Source organism: Lemur catta, chromosome 20 (genome assembly GCF_020740605.2).
Source record: "Lemur catta isolate mLemCat1 chromosome 20, mLemCat1.pri, whole genome shotgun sequence".
Lineage (NCBI taxonomy): Eukaryota > Metazoa > Chordata > Mammalia > Primates > Lemuridae > Lemur > Lemur catta.
Genome location: NC_059147.1, coordinates 29566127 through 29581212, shown reverse-complemented (window position 1 = coordinate 29581212; position 15086 = coordinate 29566127). Strand labels below are relative to the sequence as shown.

Sequence of the window (15086 nt, the reverse complement as noted above, 5' to 3'; positions counted from 1 at the left end):
TAAAGAAGTAAATATAGTTTCATCAGTACAAACAATGTGATGATTCAGGCTGCACCGTGAAAAGAAACCATGTTGAAAAGAAACAAGAAAAACTTTGCTAACTAGAGTATCAAGGGGCCCTCAAGTCTTATTCCAGAACACTGGAACTTATTTCTGTGCTCAACCTTATGATCCTACAATCCAGTGTTCAAATGAGCAGTAAGAAACATGAAGAAATAGGAACAGGAGTTCTGACTAAGGGTCATTTCAACATAATGATGTTAGATAAGTTTCTTTGTTGCTGAGGTCTCCAGTTTTGTAAAAATAACCTACAACAGCTTCCTAACTGGGTTCCCTAACATATCCCGAGAATCTTTAGAACAGGGGAAAACTATCCAGCAACTGTCCCTATGAAGTTCTTTACAAGGATGACAAAAGAACAATGTGAGGCTTTCCTGAATGAACACAATGGTATTTATACACACACCTGAATGCCGTTCCTTCTAAAACAGACACCACGGGAAATAGCACACTTATCCTAAAAATGCTGCCATTGCACAAAAGTTTAGATATTTTTCTGGAATTGCTTTAGAATCAGCAATTCATTCTCCTGAATGCACAGCAGTGGAATGTGGATATTCCTAATTTCAATTTATGCTTTGCTCACTTCTTAGGAAGATGTCAAGCGGCTTATGTTAAAAACATTTACAGTTATGTACATGGAGAAAATGTTATGGCTTCCCCAGGTAACTTCTACGAAGGGAACATTTCTTTAAACATTTATGCTTGTTTAAAAAAAAAAAAAAAGACCTTGCGACTTCATAGGTGCAACTATTTAGGGAAGAGGGGAGTCAAACTCCTTATCTGCAACATCAGTTCATCACTTGTCATCCTCAGTGTTTGACAGCACAAATAACTTTGCCTATTTCTCTTTACTGCAATTCTGCTCTTCCATCACTAGGCTATGATGGTACTGAATGATGGAGCTGACTATTTTCCTGAAAGTTGATTACCAGAAAGTGTAAGCCTGACCCCTCACATCAAACAGGGATTATCTACACAGCTGCCTTAACACACAAAAACAGCTTTTCAATCCCAGTTTTACTCTTATTCCACAAAACCTCTGCAAAATGGCCACACTGGAAATCATGTGTATGTAAAAGCGCTTGTATCACTCTTCGGTCTTCTCAGTCTTTCACTAAATGACATGTACACATGTTAAATGATCCGGCAATAATGAGGACCCACCAGAGATTCTGAGAATTACTTTTCAGTGTACCCTATAAAACCTTAAAGCTACATAGTCTGTTACCTGAAGGAAAATTTAGCCAATTCTTCATGCTCATTAAAATCATGTCTTCATCCAAGAGATAACAAAAGGCATCATTATTAAACAGAGCCTGCTAAAACCAGATATTAACACTTCTTGTTAGGGCCTGGCGTGGTGGCTCACGCCTATAATCCTAGCACTCTGCGAGGCCGACGGGTGGATCGCTCGAGGTCAGGAGTTCGAGACCAGCCTGAGCAAGAGTGAGACCCCCGTCTCTACCAAAAATAGAAAGAAATGATTTGGACAGCTAAAAATCTATACAGAAAAAATTAGCCGGGCATGGTGGCGCATGCCTATAGTCCCAGCTACTCGGGAGGCTGAGGCAGTAGGATCGCTTAAGCCCAGGAGTTTGAGGTTGCTGTGAGCTAGGCTGACGCCACGGCACTCACTCTAGCCTGGGCAACAAAGCGAGATTCTGTCTAAAAAAAAAAAAAAGACTGTCTTGTTCCCATTATTATTCTAGTGATCATAAGTGTACCGTTTTACTGTTCCAAATTTCACTTTTACTAGCTGATAAGCAACAACGGCTCACTGGCTCCCCAACAAGGCTTCCCGACACTGATGGCTCACTGTATCAATCCCACCTGAAACTATATAGCCAAAGGCAAACAACTGATTAGCCACTGAGGAGTTTCCCTGCACTTGGGCTTCAAACTCATCTCTGAAACCGCTCCAATTTTTCCCAACTTTCTTTCTGGAGTAACTTAGAGTCCCAAGAATAACAAACATAGCAGCTCAAGGGGCCCTTAAACTTATGGACTCTCCATGAAGAGGCTCTTCTTTCTTTTGAATACCTATTTATTTTGTAACAAATGGAACCCTTTTGGAATTTTTGCTTTGGGTGCCCATAATTTGCAGTTTAGAACAAGGAAGTTCCTGAACTATCATGCTTAGATTTGAGATCAGTCTGTGTATTTTCTTGAAAGTTCACAGGAAACAGGATGGGAGAAGTAATGGTTTAACACCAGACAGGAGATACATAACATGTGAGCTTGCACTGACTGCTCTTTCTAGACTGTGGCTTATATCCTTTTGACCTGTGGGGGGAAAATGTTACATATCACTTGTAGGACACTCACCTTGAGTATTTTTACAACCACTCTCTCATTGTTGGTGATGTTAATGGCCTCAAATACTTCACTATATTTTCCTCGACCAAGTTTTCGAACCAGTTGGTAATCATCTTGATTACTGTGAAAGGTAAGAAACACACATAAATGCCAGGATTTGGGATTAACCAAGCCTATGCCCACTGTACACTCCATTCAGCCACTTCCATCAATCAAACACTTGGAAGTGTCTATACATCAGCCACCACTCATTCCCTAAATGAAAGCTACAACATAAACTTGGCTCCCTTCACTCTGCAGAGCTCCTAACCTAATTGATCCCTCATAACTTGCGGAGACGGGGTAGGAAAGCAACCCTCTGAGCCAACACAGAGGGGCAAGCAAAGCATCCATTCTGGAGGCCCAGAGGATGCCCCCTCTGCCCCATGGCTCCACACCTGCTTCCTATTTCACAGCCTGAAGGTAGATAGTGCCCGCCTGGAGAATCTGGACATCTTTAAGAAATGTCCTCCCACCTAGCCTCATTTCAGAAAACTAAAAAGGCAGAGAATTTTAATAGCTCAAGAGGACAGCTGCTGACTTCCCACCCCAATAGAAACCCAAAAAGTGTAAGGCGGAAAGGCCGCTCTCCCTCACTTCCACCAGTCTTTGATTCCTGGACCCTACACTTCTCCCCCCACTACGAAAGCATTTCTTGAGGGAAAAGGGTGCGCAAAGCGGGGAGAAAGGGACGCTACGGGGGGTGGGGTGAGGAGAGGAAAACGAGGACATGTGCGAGATGGGGGACTCTGCTTCCCGTCGCGGACCCGTGGAGGCGCCGGCCCGGCTGAGGGGCCAGCGGGGAGACAGATCACCCCGGGCCGAGCGCGGCCTGAGGGGGGCGGCCTAGCGGGGGAGGGGGTTAGCGGGCCCGGCGGGGGGCGGCGGCGGCTTTACCCCCAGCTCGGGACGTGAGACTCATAGTCCCAGTACTCGCGGCTCCTCAGGCTGTTCACCTCGGCGTAGACCCGGGCCCTGCTGCCCGCGGCCGGGCCGGGCATGGCGGGCGGGACCGGGGGGCGGCGCGGGACGCAGAGGGTGGCGGCGGCGGCGCGGCGGGGGGCGCGGGGTGGCGGGCGGAGGAGGCAGCCGGCCGCCGGGCGCTGGAGGAGGAGGAGGAGGAGTGCGCCGGCGGGCGGCCGCGCCAGGCCGGGCCCGCGGGGGCGGGCGGGCTGGGGGCGCGGGGGGCGCCGGCCGAGCCGGCCCGGCCCTGGAGCGGCCGGCGGGGCGGCGGGGCGGGCGGCGCTCGCGCTCCGCGACGATCTCCGCTCGGCTCGCGGCCCCCAGGCGGCGGCGGCGGCGGCGACGGCACCGGCAGCCACCGGCCAGGAAAGGGGCAGCAGCGGCGGCGGCGAAGAAGGAGGAGGAGGAGGAGGAGGAGGAGGAGGAGGAGGAGGAGGAGGCGGAGGAAACCCGGAAAAGGGGCCGTGCTCACTAGGAGCGGCCGCCGCCCGGCCTGGGGCCGCCCTGGCTCACAGCGCCCCCTGCAGCGTGGGGGGACTCGCCGGGCGGCCCCGCCCCGCCCCCGCTCCCGCCGCCCCGCCCCGCCCCGAGCCCCAACTCTCACCCTCGGGCTGGCCCGACCGCTCTCCACGGGGCCTGCCCGGCCCGCCCGCCGACTGTTGCCCTGGAGCCTTGTCTCTGCAATCCCGACCCTTTCTGGACTGTCCTGGACACGCCTACCCCGACCCCTCCACCTCTGGCCACCCACCCCGGCACCTGCCATACTCACCCTTTGCTGCGCCTCTGGTTACCCAAGATTGTTCCCATCAAGTCCCTTCCCAACGACTCGCTTGTAAACCTCCAACCTCCCCCACCTCAAGTTTTCTCCCTCCCTCTCAGGGACACCCCCTCTCCTCCCTCTGGACCCTGCCCTGTCTCCATAGACTCCTCACCCCCCATGTCTTCCCACTCTGTCTTCATCCAGAGCCTTCCCACAAATCCCTTCTACACTTTCCCCCAAGTTCTCTTCCAGAGCCTTCGCTGAGAACCCTCTCTGGTTGTCCACTTCGGTCACTTGGTTAAACTGGAGACGGCAGGGTTGCGCCACTGTAAAGTTATAATTTTTCCCTTTGTAATTGATAAGTAATTTGTGGGGCGGTACTTTGAAACTCTGTAAATATCTTGTTTTTGTTTGGGAGAAGAGAGAGCAGAAGGGACAGGCTAGGGGTTGGGGTTGGGCTGAGGGTGGGGGGGCAACCAAGCGGGCTTGTCTTATGATGCCGCCTTCTAGGCCTGAAACTCTTTCCTCTTTGATCTTCTGGGCCTTTCTTCTGCCTTGCTTTCCCATTCCAATCCTTTATCAACAGAACCTCTTCACCCAGTCCAGGTTGGTCTGACTGCAATCCTTTTTCACATTGTTTTCTAAATGAGACCTCGCTCCTTCCATAGAGCTGAGAGCACAGACTGTGGAATTAAATCTACCCAGCCCTGCTACTTACAAGCTGTGTGACCTTGGGCAATTACTCAACCTCTCTGTGCTACAGATTTTACAGCATAAAACCAGTACTGGCACCTAGTTCACAGGGCTGCAGGGAGAATTACACAAGGTAAACCATGGAAAACCCTTAGAACTGTGTTCAGTATTAAGATACTAAGTGTTTAATATTATTATTTCCAGACCCAGGGCCTTTTTCCTATCACTTTTCCCTCCCTGAGACCACCACACACCCATCTTTGATCTCCTTCCACCTTCCACGCTTGGCCACGGGCCACCTCCACCACCTCCACCCCCCACCTTCCCACAGCTGACTCCTTTTTCCTCTTCAAGTCTCAGCACCCTATCCACATCCTTCATAAAACTGCATATCTTGTCATTATTTGCCTACCCTGTAAAAATAGTATGACAGCAAGGACTGGAACTGGATGCTCACCACCAGCTCACCCCGCACTGGCTACAGTTGGGGGACTCCAATGAATACAGTGTTACTGCACAGATGACTTATGGGTGACAAAGGGGAACTTGGAGGTCACCACCTTAATCATGGATCAATCTTATCAGTAAGGAACCAACTGACCCTCTGAGGTGATGTGCTGAGAAGGGACACATCCCCCATGTAGTACTCCTGCCAAAAATGTTCAACCTGAATCTAATCACAAGAGCACCATCAGACAAATCCAAACTAGGGGACATTCTGCAAAACGGCTAGCCTGGACTCTTCAAAAATATCAATATCACAAGAGAAACAAAACAAAACCCTGGAGTAGTGTTGTCGATTAGAGAAGACTGAGAGACATGACTAAATGAAGTGTGGGATTCTGAATTAGAGTTTGGATTTCAAAAAGGTAGGAAGGAAAGGAGGGAGGGAGGGAGAAAGAATACAGCTCATAGAAGGACGCCACTGGGGAGATTTGAATGTAGGGTGTATATTACATCATAGGATTGTATCAGTGTTAAATTTTATGAATGTGATCATGGTGTTGTGGTTATGAAAGAGAATCCTTTGATTTTAGGAGTTACATGCCAGGTATTTAGGGATGAAGTATCATAATACCTGCAACTTACTCTCTGGAAAAACATGAGTCCCTGAGAGAATTAGACACGTGGGGCAGTGGGGATTGGAGCAATTGGGGGTAAATTTTGACAATTAGTGAATGTAGTTGAAGAGTACATAAGTTTGCAACTTTTTGGTAGATTTGAAAATGTTCAAAATAAAAACTGGAAGAAAACAAACCTTTATGGAATTAGTGGACTTGGAATTTAATTCCCAAACCTCCAAACATCCCTAAATCTCTTTCACACTAAAGACATAAACATTCTTGGGCTCTTAATGCAGCTTTAGGATTTGTTTCTGACAAGTCCCTATGAACTAATCCAGACCAGAGATTCTTAATCCTGAGCCCTTCGACGAGCTTCCTGGGCTCCAGGAACCCCTGGCACTAGGTGCTAAATTTGTGTGTATGTGTGTGTGTGTGCGTGTGTACACATTCTTTCCTTAGCATACATCAGATTCCCAAAGGAGGCCTTAACCCAAAAATGATTCCAAACCACTGGTCTAACTACTGTGTCCAACCTCAGCTACGGCCCCATTCCTCACCTCCACCCTCCCCCACCTCTGACCCCACCCGCCCTCCCTGCACCTTCCAGTCATCCCTCACCACCCAACCCGCACCCATCTCACGTAACCTGCTCCCACACCTGCAGGATGCCTGAGGAGTCACCCACACACCACTCTGGTGCAACACACTCCTGCATTCGGCTGACACTTCACTAACTCAGCCCTGAAACTTTGTAGTCAATCCTCCCACGGCCAAATGGAATATGTGTTTATAGTTTGTTGGTAGGTGGGTTGAGCACCCCACAGAATTGGCAGAGACCCCCTGCCTCTTGTTCCTGTGGGCTGTCCATGAAGCTGGCTTGGCTTGAGTAAAGACGGGCAATTGGGGAGGATACCCAGGCAGCCCTCACTGAAGGAGTCTTACTTGGGCATGAAGAGAAGCAGGCTGGTAGCTCTGCAGAGTGGGTGACAGGGCAGGGAGGTTCAGTGAACTAGAATTGACTCCGCTGAATTACTCTGTGCGTGCAGTTTGGGGGGGAGTGTAGTTCAGGATTGTGCACGGGGGAATGAAAGAGCATTTTGTGTCAAATAACACTTTCAAACCAACTCCTCCTGTGCCCCCAAATTCTATCCAAACACCCCCAAACCTCCCAAAACCCAAAACAAACACATTTTTAACTCCCTCTGAAGACCATCTTCTATCTTCAGAAAGTCTATTTTCAAAACATGTGAGAGGTTTACAGGTTTTTACCATGTATTGCTGCACCGTAGGAACCTAGCTTAAGAAAATAATGAAAATTATAAACAAAGAATTATTAATAGTGATGACAATTTATGTGTTCCACATCACTGAATCCTGAAGAAACCCTACAAGGCTAAAACTCTTTGGCTTTATGCTTTAAGGGGGTGGATTGTATGATATGTGAATTATATTTCAATACAACAGTTAAAAATATCTGTGATTTGAAGTGATGGATACACTAATTACCCTGATTTGATCATTACACACATAATATACATGTATCAAAATATCACATATACCTCCCAAATATGCACAATGATATATCAATTAAAAAATACAAAAAAGGCCGGGCGTGGTGGCTCATGCCTGTAATCCTAGCATTCTGGGAGGCCGAGGCGGGAGGATCACTCAAGGTCAGAAGTTCGAGACCAGCCTGAGCAAGAGTGAGACCCCTGTCTCTACTAAAAATAGAAAGAAATTATCTGGATAACTAAAAATATACATAGAAAAAATTAGCTGGGCATGGTGGCACATGCCTGTAGTTCCAGCTACTCAAGAGGCTGAGGCAGTAGGATTGCTTGAGCCCAGGAGTTTGAGGTTGCTGTGATCTAGGCTGACGCCATGGCACTCTAGCCTGGGCAACAGAGTGAGACCCTGTCTCAACAACAACAACAACAAAAATACAAAAAAAAAGTTACAGGGTTGGAGCTTTTGTAAGGATCCCACCTTTACAGTGGAGGAAATCAAGACTCCAATGATTACGATCACTTGAGGCAGAGGCTAGATTTGAACTCAGATCTTTCCAACTACCAAGTCCATTCATTTCCTTAACCCCTTTCTGATTCAACATGTCCCCCAAAAGGCCCAAGGATGTTTGTCATGAAAACTATCATCTTTAATCATGAAAATATGCAACCACCTAAATATTAATATTGCAAACTGGAGGACCAGTTAAATAAATTGTCATACATCCCTATAGTGAAATATTAGGCATTATTAAGAATTATTATAATGAGGAGCTTTTAGTGATGGGAATAATTTTATGATATAAGGTATTTAAAAATTTTTTTTAAGTTGCACAAGTGATTGTGGTAAGCAGAATAATGTCCCTCCCCTCACCTCAAAGATATATACTTCCTGTTTTCCGGAACCTGTAAATCTGTTACCTTACATGGACGAAGAGACTTTGCATGTGTGCTTACGTTGAGGACTTTGAGATGGGGAAGTCATTGTGGATCACCCAGGTGGATTCAGTGTAATCACAGAGAGCCCTGTAAGTGAAAGAAGGAGGCAGGACAGTGGAAGAAGTAGATGTGTTGACGGCAGAATGAGTGGTCAGAATGATGTGATTGCTGGCTTTGAAGCTGGAAGGGGGCCACAAGCCAAGGAATATGGGCAGCTTCGAGAACCTGGAAAACTTAAGGAAACAGATTCTCCCCTAGAGCATCCAGAAGGAATTCAGCCCTGCCAACACCTTGATTTTAGTCCAATGAGACCCATTTTGAATAAATTTGTATTTTTTTAAGCTGCTAAATTTGTGGTAATTTGTTGTAGCAGCAATAGAAAACTCATACAGTAGTATATAGTTAATAAAGACTCTATCCTTGGACCAAAACTTTAGTCATGCTCCTGAATTTTTTCTGATGAGCTTGACCTTGGACTGCCCTCTCTATCCTTGTTGAATCTAATTTGAGCAAGAATCCTGCTAAGTCAGTTTAGCAAAACTTCCTCTTATTCTTTTTGTTTTTTGAGACAGAGTCTCGCTTTTTTGCCCGGGCTAGAGTGAGTGCCGTGGCATCCGCCTAGCTCACAGCAACCTCAAACTCCTGGGCTTAAGCGATCCTACTGCCTCAGCCTCCCAAGTAGCTGGGACTACAGGCATGCGCCACCATGCCCGGCTAATTTTTTTCTATATATATTTTAGTTGGCCAGATAATTTCTTTCTATTTTTAGTAGAGACGGGGTCTCGCTCTTGCTCAGGCTGGTCTCGAACTCCTGAGCTCAAGCGATCCGCCCACCTCGGCCTCCCAGATGCTAGGATTACAGGCGTGAGCCACCGCGCCCGGCCTCCTCTTACTCTTGATATCTGACTGCCCTCAGTATCCTGTCACCCTGGGCTGCCTTCAGCAAAAGTTCTATCAAGTCAGTTGAGCCAGAAACCCCTTACGCTTAATGTTTCCTCTTAGTAATTTTCTAGCCACTGATCTCCACCCTGCTCCTTGGTTATACATCCCCACTTGTTCTTGTTGGAGTAGGAGCTGAGTTCAATCTCACTCCCTCACTGCAAGACCCTGTTCCAGCAGTTCCTATACCTATTGCCATGGTCCCCTTTGAATAAAATTTGCCTTACCATCTTTAACAAGTGTCATGAATAATTTTTTTCTTTAATAAACATTTTTTGAGAAATTCAAGAGTCAGTAAGGTAAAAAGTGAAACTTGTCCTCTGCCTCCACATTTCCACAGTTTGGTGTGTATCCTTCCACACCTTTTTCTATGCAATACAACATATGATACAACCTATATTCTTTTGTTTTGCTTTGCTTTGTTTCAAAGCAGGATACTAAAGTGTACACATATATTTAGTAGGTAAGATCTCAGATATGTATGTAACAAATGCATAGGAAAAGAACAGGAGGGAAATAGATTAAATGATTTTAGGTCTAAGAATCATAAGATTTTATTTTTATAATCAGAAAAAAAATGGGTCATTTCGGGCTGTTGACTATTCTATCCCTCTCCCCAACAACTTGAGTGTTAATGGGGGCTTTTCACCAGTTGGGAAGAAGTAGAGAGTAAGGAATTGGGGTCTTGAGTTTTCTCTGTAATCCAAGGAGTCCACAGGGAATTGTTAAAAGAAAAACTTTAGACAAATTAAATTTAGCAGAGTTTAACTGAGCAAAGAATGATTCTGGTATTGGGTAGCCCTCAGAACCAGATCAGGTTCGGAGATCTCTGGCTTGTGAGGTGGTCAGGCAGCATTTATGGGCAGAAAAATGAAAGTGAGGTTCAAAGGCAGTTCAATTGGTTACTGCTTGGCGTTTGCTTTCTTTGAACGTGGTCTGATCAGTTGGCTGCCTGGGATTGACTGGAACTTGGCTGCTGTGATCGCCTGAGACCCAGCTATTTGTTACAAAAGTATGCTCGCAAGTTAGGCTTTCAGTTAGTTCACCTGCTAAGGTAGGTTGCACTTTGTTACATAAAGACAAGTATGGAGGCATCCTCAGGCCAAATTTTGTTTAATTTAACAGAATGCTGGACTCTCACCTTTGGGCATCTGAGGTTCCAGACAGGTGAATAAAAGGTATGGATTAGGGCCCAACTGGCTACACTCCACTCGGGCACATTTACACATAAATTCCTTAGGGATATATCACTGTGGTCTCTGGGCTTTCAGACTCACCACATGCTAACCCAGGGGTCCTTAACCTGAGTCTGTGGCTACAGCTCAGTGGGTTCAGAAACTTGGTCAAAAGAAAATTACATCGTTATTCATTAACCTCTAAATAAAATTTAGCATTCCCTCTCATTATGAACGTAGTAAAAAACAAAATGAAACATGGCAGTATTCACAGCACCTGTAACTTTGTCACCAGTGGAAATCACAGATAGCTGCTTGTCACATGACAGTTGGTGCTATTTTGAAGCAAGAAAGTTTGCTCTCCAGAAAGGCCATCTGCTCTGATTGTTGTAGGCAAAAGAATCTGGAGGAATCCTCAAGTTTTGCTTTTTCTCCTTTATTCCAGCCCTTACTCTGAGCCTGAGATTTGATGGCATTTTATTTTCCCCAGTAGACACTAGATGCTCTCCCCTAAGAAAAACGTTAGATATTGCAAATGCAAGCTCTACTTTTTGTTTTAGGAAGCACACTATTCTAGATGCTTGCAGAAGTCTTCACATTTGACTGGAAGATGATGTGGAAAGACCAGATATTAATGGTGGGCCCTATGCCAGCTCTGATGCCCACAAGAGCACAGAGTGTAACAGAAGTGCCCAGGAATGATCTGCCAACCCTAGAAAGCACTATTAAGCCCAAGAAGAAGGTCGAAACTCCACATGCCTAAGGTGATGATCAATCCCTCCATTGAGAAAGTGGAAGAGACAGACAACAGTGGAGAAAGACGGTTGGGAGAAGGTGGCATTGCTTGCAACCACGCTAGACATCAGTGTCATTGCTGGCACCATCTTTCAGTCAAGCATCAATGCATTATGACTATCCAATCCTGAGACTCCATTCGAATCTTGCCACTGGCCCCAATAATGTCCTTTAGAACAAAAAGATCCACTCTAGAACCACATGCAGCATTTAGTTGTCGTGTTTCTTCAGTCTCATTCAGTTTAGAACAGTTCCTCAGGGTCTTTTTGTAGATTTCTTCAATTTGGGGTTATCTGATTTTTCTTCATCATTTGATTCAGATATGTATCTTTGGCAGAAATATTACAGAAATAAATCTGGGTACTTATTGTATCCTATCAGGTGGCATGCAATTTTCTTCATCACATTACTGGGGATATTAACTTCAATCAGTTGATAATCAAAGTGGTATCTGCCAGATTTCTCCACTGTATAGTTACTTTTTGAATCTTTTTAATGAATATGTACTTTGAGGTGAGGTATTTTGAAAACTATGTATCAAATAATTATCCTGGTCCTCATCTAAATTTCTACTTTTCATATTGTTATGGACTCATGGATTCTATTTTATTCAATGAGTTATAATCAGTCATTATCATGATGCTCAAATTATTTTGATGCTCAAATCGCCCCTTATTTGGCCAGTGGGAGCCCCTTCCAACTGGCTCCTGAATCCTTTGACATGTCCCATCATCCTTTGAGCCATTTCTTATTTTTTGGCACAAAAGATGCTCCAGGCTGATCTTGTACTATTGCTGCCCCAGCCCTGGAATCGACCATTGCTCCAAGAAGTCCTGATTCTTTTTAGTGGAGAAAAGTGTTTAGAAGCCAAGATCTGGGCATAAGCGTACTCATTGTCATGAGACTACTGCCACTCCCAGGTGCTCAAGTGGAGTGAACTATGGAATGTATGTGTATATGTATATACACACACCACCAATTTATGTCTTTATTTCTATATTTACCTATGTGTGTTGAAAACCATGAATTCATTCCCTATCTCCAATTTTGATCTAACACCATAGAATTCATTCCAGTTTTCTCTCTCTATATATTTGTATCCCTCTTTTCTGACCGTGAGTAAGCTGGCAATGCAGGGCTCTTTTAGATAGAGGAGGGAGTATTAAGAAAGGCTTCTCAGAAGAGGTGACATTTAAGCTGAGATTTGAAGGAAGTGAGGGCATCAGCCAGGCGGATGCTGGGGGAAGAGGGCTCTAGGCAGGACACAGCGGTAGTTGCAGTGGCCCTGAGCAGGAGCATGCTGGTGTGTCTGAGGACTGCGGGAGTCCTGTGGCTGAGGCAGTAGGCCAATCATGCCAGCCAGGTAGCAACTTACAGACCTTTGCAAGGACTTCGGTTTCTGCAGTGACCAAGACAGGAGCCACTGGAGCATTGTGGATACGAGAGAGACATCGCTTTACAAAGGATTGCTCTGACTGCAAGCGTGGAAGCAGGGCCACCAGCGGGAGACCTGCAGGAGACTAGGGAAGTGAAGAGGAAGGTTGGGAAGGGGGTGAGAAATGCTCAGATTCGGGAATTTTTTTTAGGGGACGACAACAGGAAGTGCAATGTGGCATTTAAGAGATAGGTGATGGCACATGGTGCTGTATAAGTGTTTATTAAAGCAATAAATAAAATAGAAAACTGTCTGCAAAGCACTCAGCACAACATGCGGTGTTTAATAAACTACATCATTACCACTGTTTGTCTATTGATGAATGAAGATGAAAACTTTCCCTTATCCCTATTGACCCAATTCTGGCCCCATCCTGGCGTCCTGGAATGTAACCCCTTGAGTAGAGCCCCTCCCCCCTTTTCAACCAGAGCTCCCTCTTATCCCGCCCCCACCCTTCCCAATGAGTCAAAACTCCCACTTCCTCTTAGTCCTGTCCCTGCAGGGTGTGGGGCTGGCATCTGATAAGCTAATTCACAATAAGGTATTGACTTCTTGCAAGATGCCTGCCCCTCCCAGAAGGACTCATTTTTTTAAAAGGCGGCAACTCATTTACCTACTTCTGAGAATGTGGTGGAATCTCTGACAGTATGGCAGGGTGGTGAGGGAGGTTATTTTGTTCTGTGCAAACCTCAAATGACACTTTACAGAGATCTGGGATCTCCCCTAAGGGGCCCAGCACAGGGGCAGGCTGCATTCCTTTCTCTCTCGTCTGCTTAGCAAGACAATCCTTGGTGTTTACTGCCTCTGTTTACTGCAAGAACCTGATCCCAGTGTGGCCAAAAGATCACCACTGAAGGTGGACAGGGCTTGGTCTAGCTGCCCCGCCCCTTTGGGCACCATCATCTGTGGGATGCCTCAGCAGGGCAGACTTCACTCATTGATCAGACTTAATCCACTAATAGGAACTTATAACCTAATGCCACGACTCTGGGCGCCTCAGATTGGGTGCAAAATTGGTTTCTGTGCAAGAGTGGTTTAAGAAGCAAGGCCACTGCCAGGCGTGGTGGCTCACACCTGTAATCCTAGCACTCCGTGGGGCTGAGGCAGGTGGATCATTTGAGCTCAGGAGTTCGAGACCAGCCTGAGCAAGAGCGAGACCCCGTCTCTACTAAAAAATAGAAAGAAATTAGCTGGACAACTAAAAATATATAGAAAAAATTAGCCAGGCATGGTGGCGCATGCCTGTAGTCCCAGCTACTTGAGAGGCTGAGGCAGGAGGATCCCTTGAGCCCAGGAATTGGAGGTTGCTGTGAGCTGGGCTGACACCACGGCACTCTAGCCCAGACTACAGAGCGAGGCTCAGTCTCAACAAAAAAAAAAAGAAAGAAAAAGAAAGAAAGAAAAAAAAGAAAGGAAGTTGTGGTTATCTGGTAACCTGGGCCATGAGAGATACTTGGTGGGCACCAATCCTTGAGGGAAGCAGGAGTCTCAAGGGCCCAGTTTAAGGGATGAATCTAAGAATGGGAAGATGTCTCCAAAGGCAGCAGCCTCTATGTGAAGTCATGTCAACCACCAGCATCATGTTTAAAACTCTCACGTGCCAGCTGCTGTTATCTTGCACCAAATAGTGTCACCCTGTCCAAAATGGGGGCACTGCATCCACATTTTACAGATGAGGAAATTGGTTAAGTCACTTGCCAGAGCTAGCACTTGAAATCAGGTAGTCTTTGTTCCTCTTAACCACCTGCCCCATCCAATGCCCCCAAAACTTTCTCAGATAAAATGGAGTGAAATCCTAATATACCAATATATAAAACAGATGTTTTTAAAGCTGCTCTGGGGGTGGAGGTCAAGGTCAGGGTTCAGAGAGCCCAGAGCAGAGCTTTCTGAGATTCACCATGACACTGGGAATTCCCTCCACCTTCCCATTTGAGCATTACTAGTACAGGAGTGTAGCAAGGAAGCAAAGAAGTTATTTGGACCCACATTCAAGACCAATCTCAAATGTAGACTTTCAGTGTAGATATCTTATGGGAAACACAATTATATTTACATCATTTTTTTGGTTTTTAAAACCATTGGTTTGTTAAATATAAACACTTAAAAAATACTGCAATATTTGTAACTTTTTTCTTCTGGCATTCCTTCTCCTCCTCCTTCCCCCTTCCCCATCCCCCTCTCCCTCCTCTTTATCCTCCTCTTCCTTCTCCTGCTTCCTGCTTTTTAAAAGTTGAGGTATACATTCTCCACCAAAAGGAATCAAGGATGTTTGGAGAGATGGCTGATTCCAGATTTGGGTAAGGGAAATAGAACCGAACATCTAGTTTGTCAGAAAGTAAGCAAGTACACAAGAAACGATGGGGACATGTCAACAGTACACAAGGGCTAACTTGAAGGGGC

General features: G+C 45.9%; 1 protein-coding gene across 2 annotated transcripts in view; it reads right to left on the bottom strand.

Annotated features, from left to right (window-relative positions):
- Window positions 1–3787, bottom strand: part of CSNK2A2 (casein kinase 2 alpha 2) — a 38134-nt gene extending 34347 nt beyond the window's left edge. Inside the window, exons 1-2 of one of the 2 annotated variants that reach the window (XM_045533602.1) lie at window positions 3316–3787; window positions 2389–2500 (exon numbers count right to left, since the gene is read on the bottom strand). In XM_045533602.1, coding sequence (XP_045389558.1) covers window positions 2389–2500; window positions 3316–3419 — 216 coding nt within the window. In that variant the 5' untranslated portion in view covers window positions 3420–3787. The remainder of the gene's footprint in view (window positions 1–2388; window positions 2501–3315) is intronic. The other variant, XM_045533604.1, reaches the window with a different exon arrangement.
- Between the last annotated feature and the right edge of the window lie 11299 nt (window positions 3788–15086).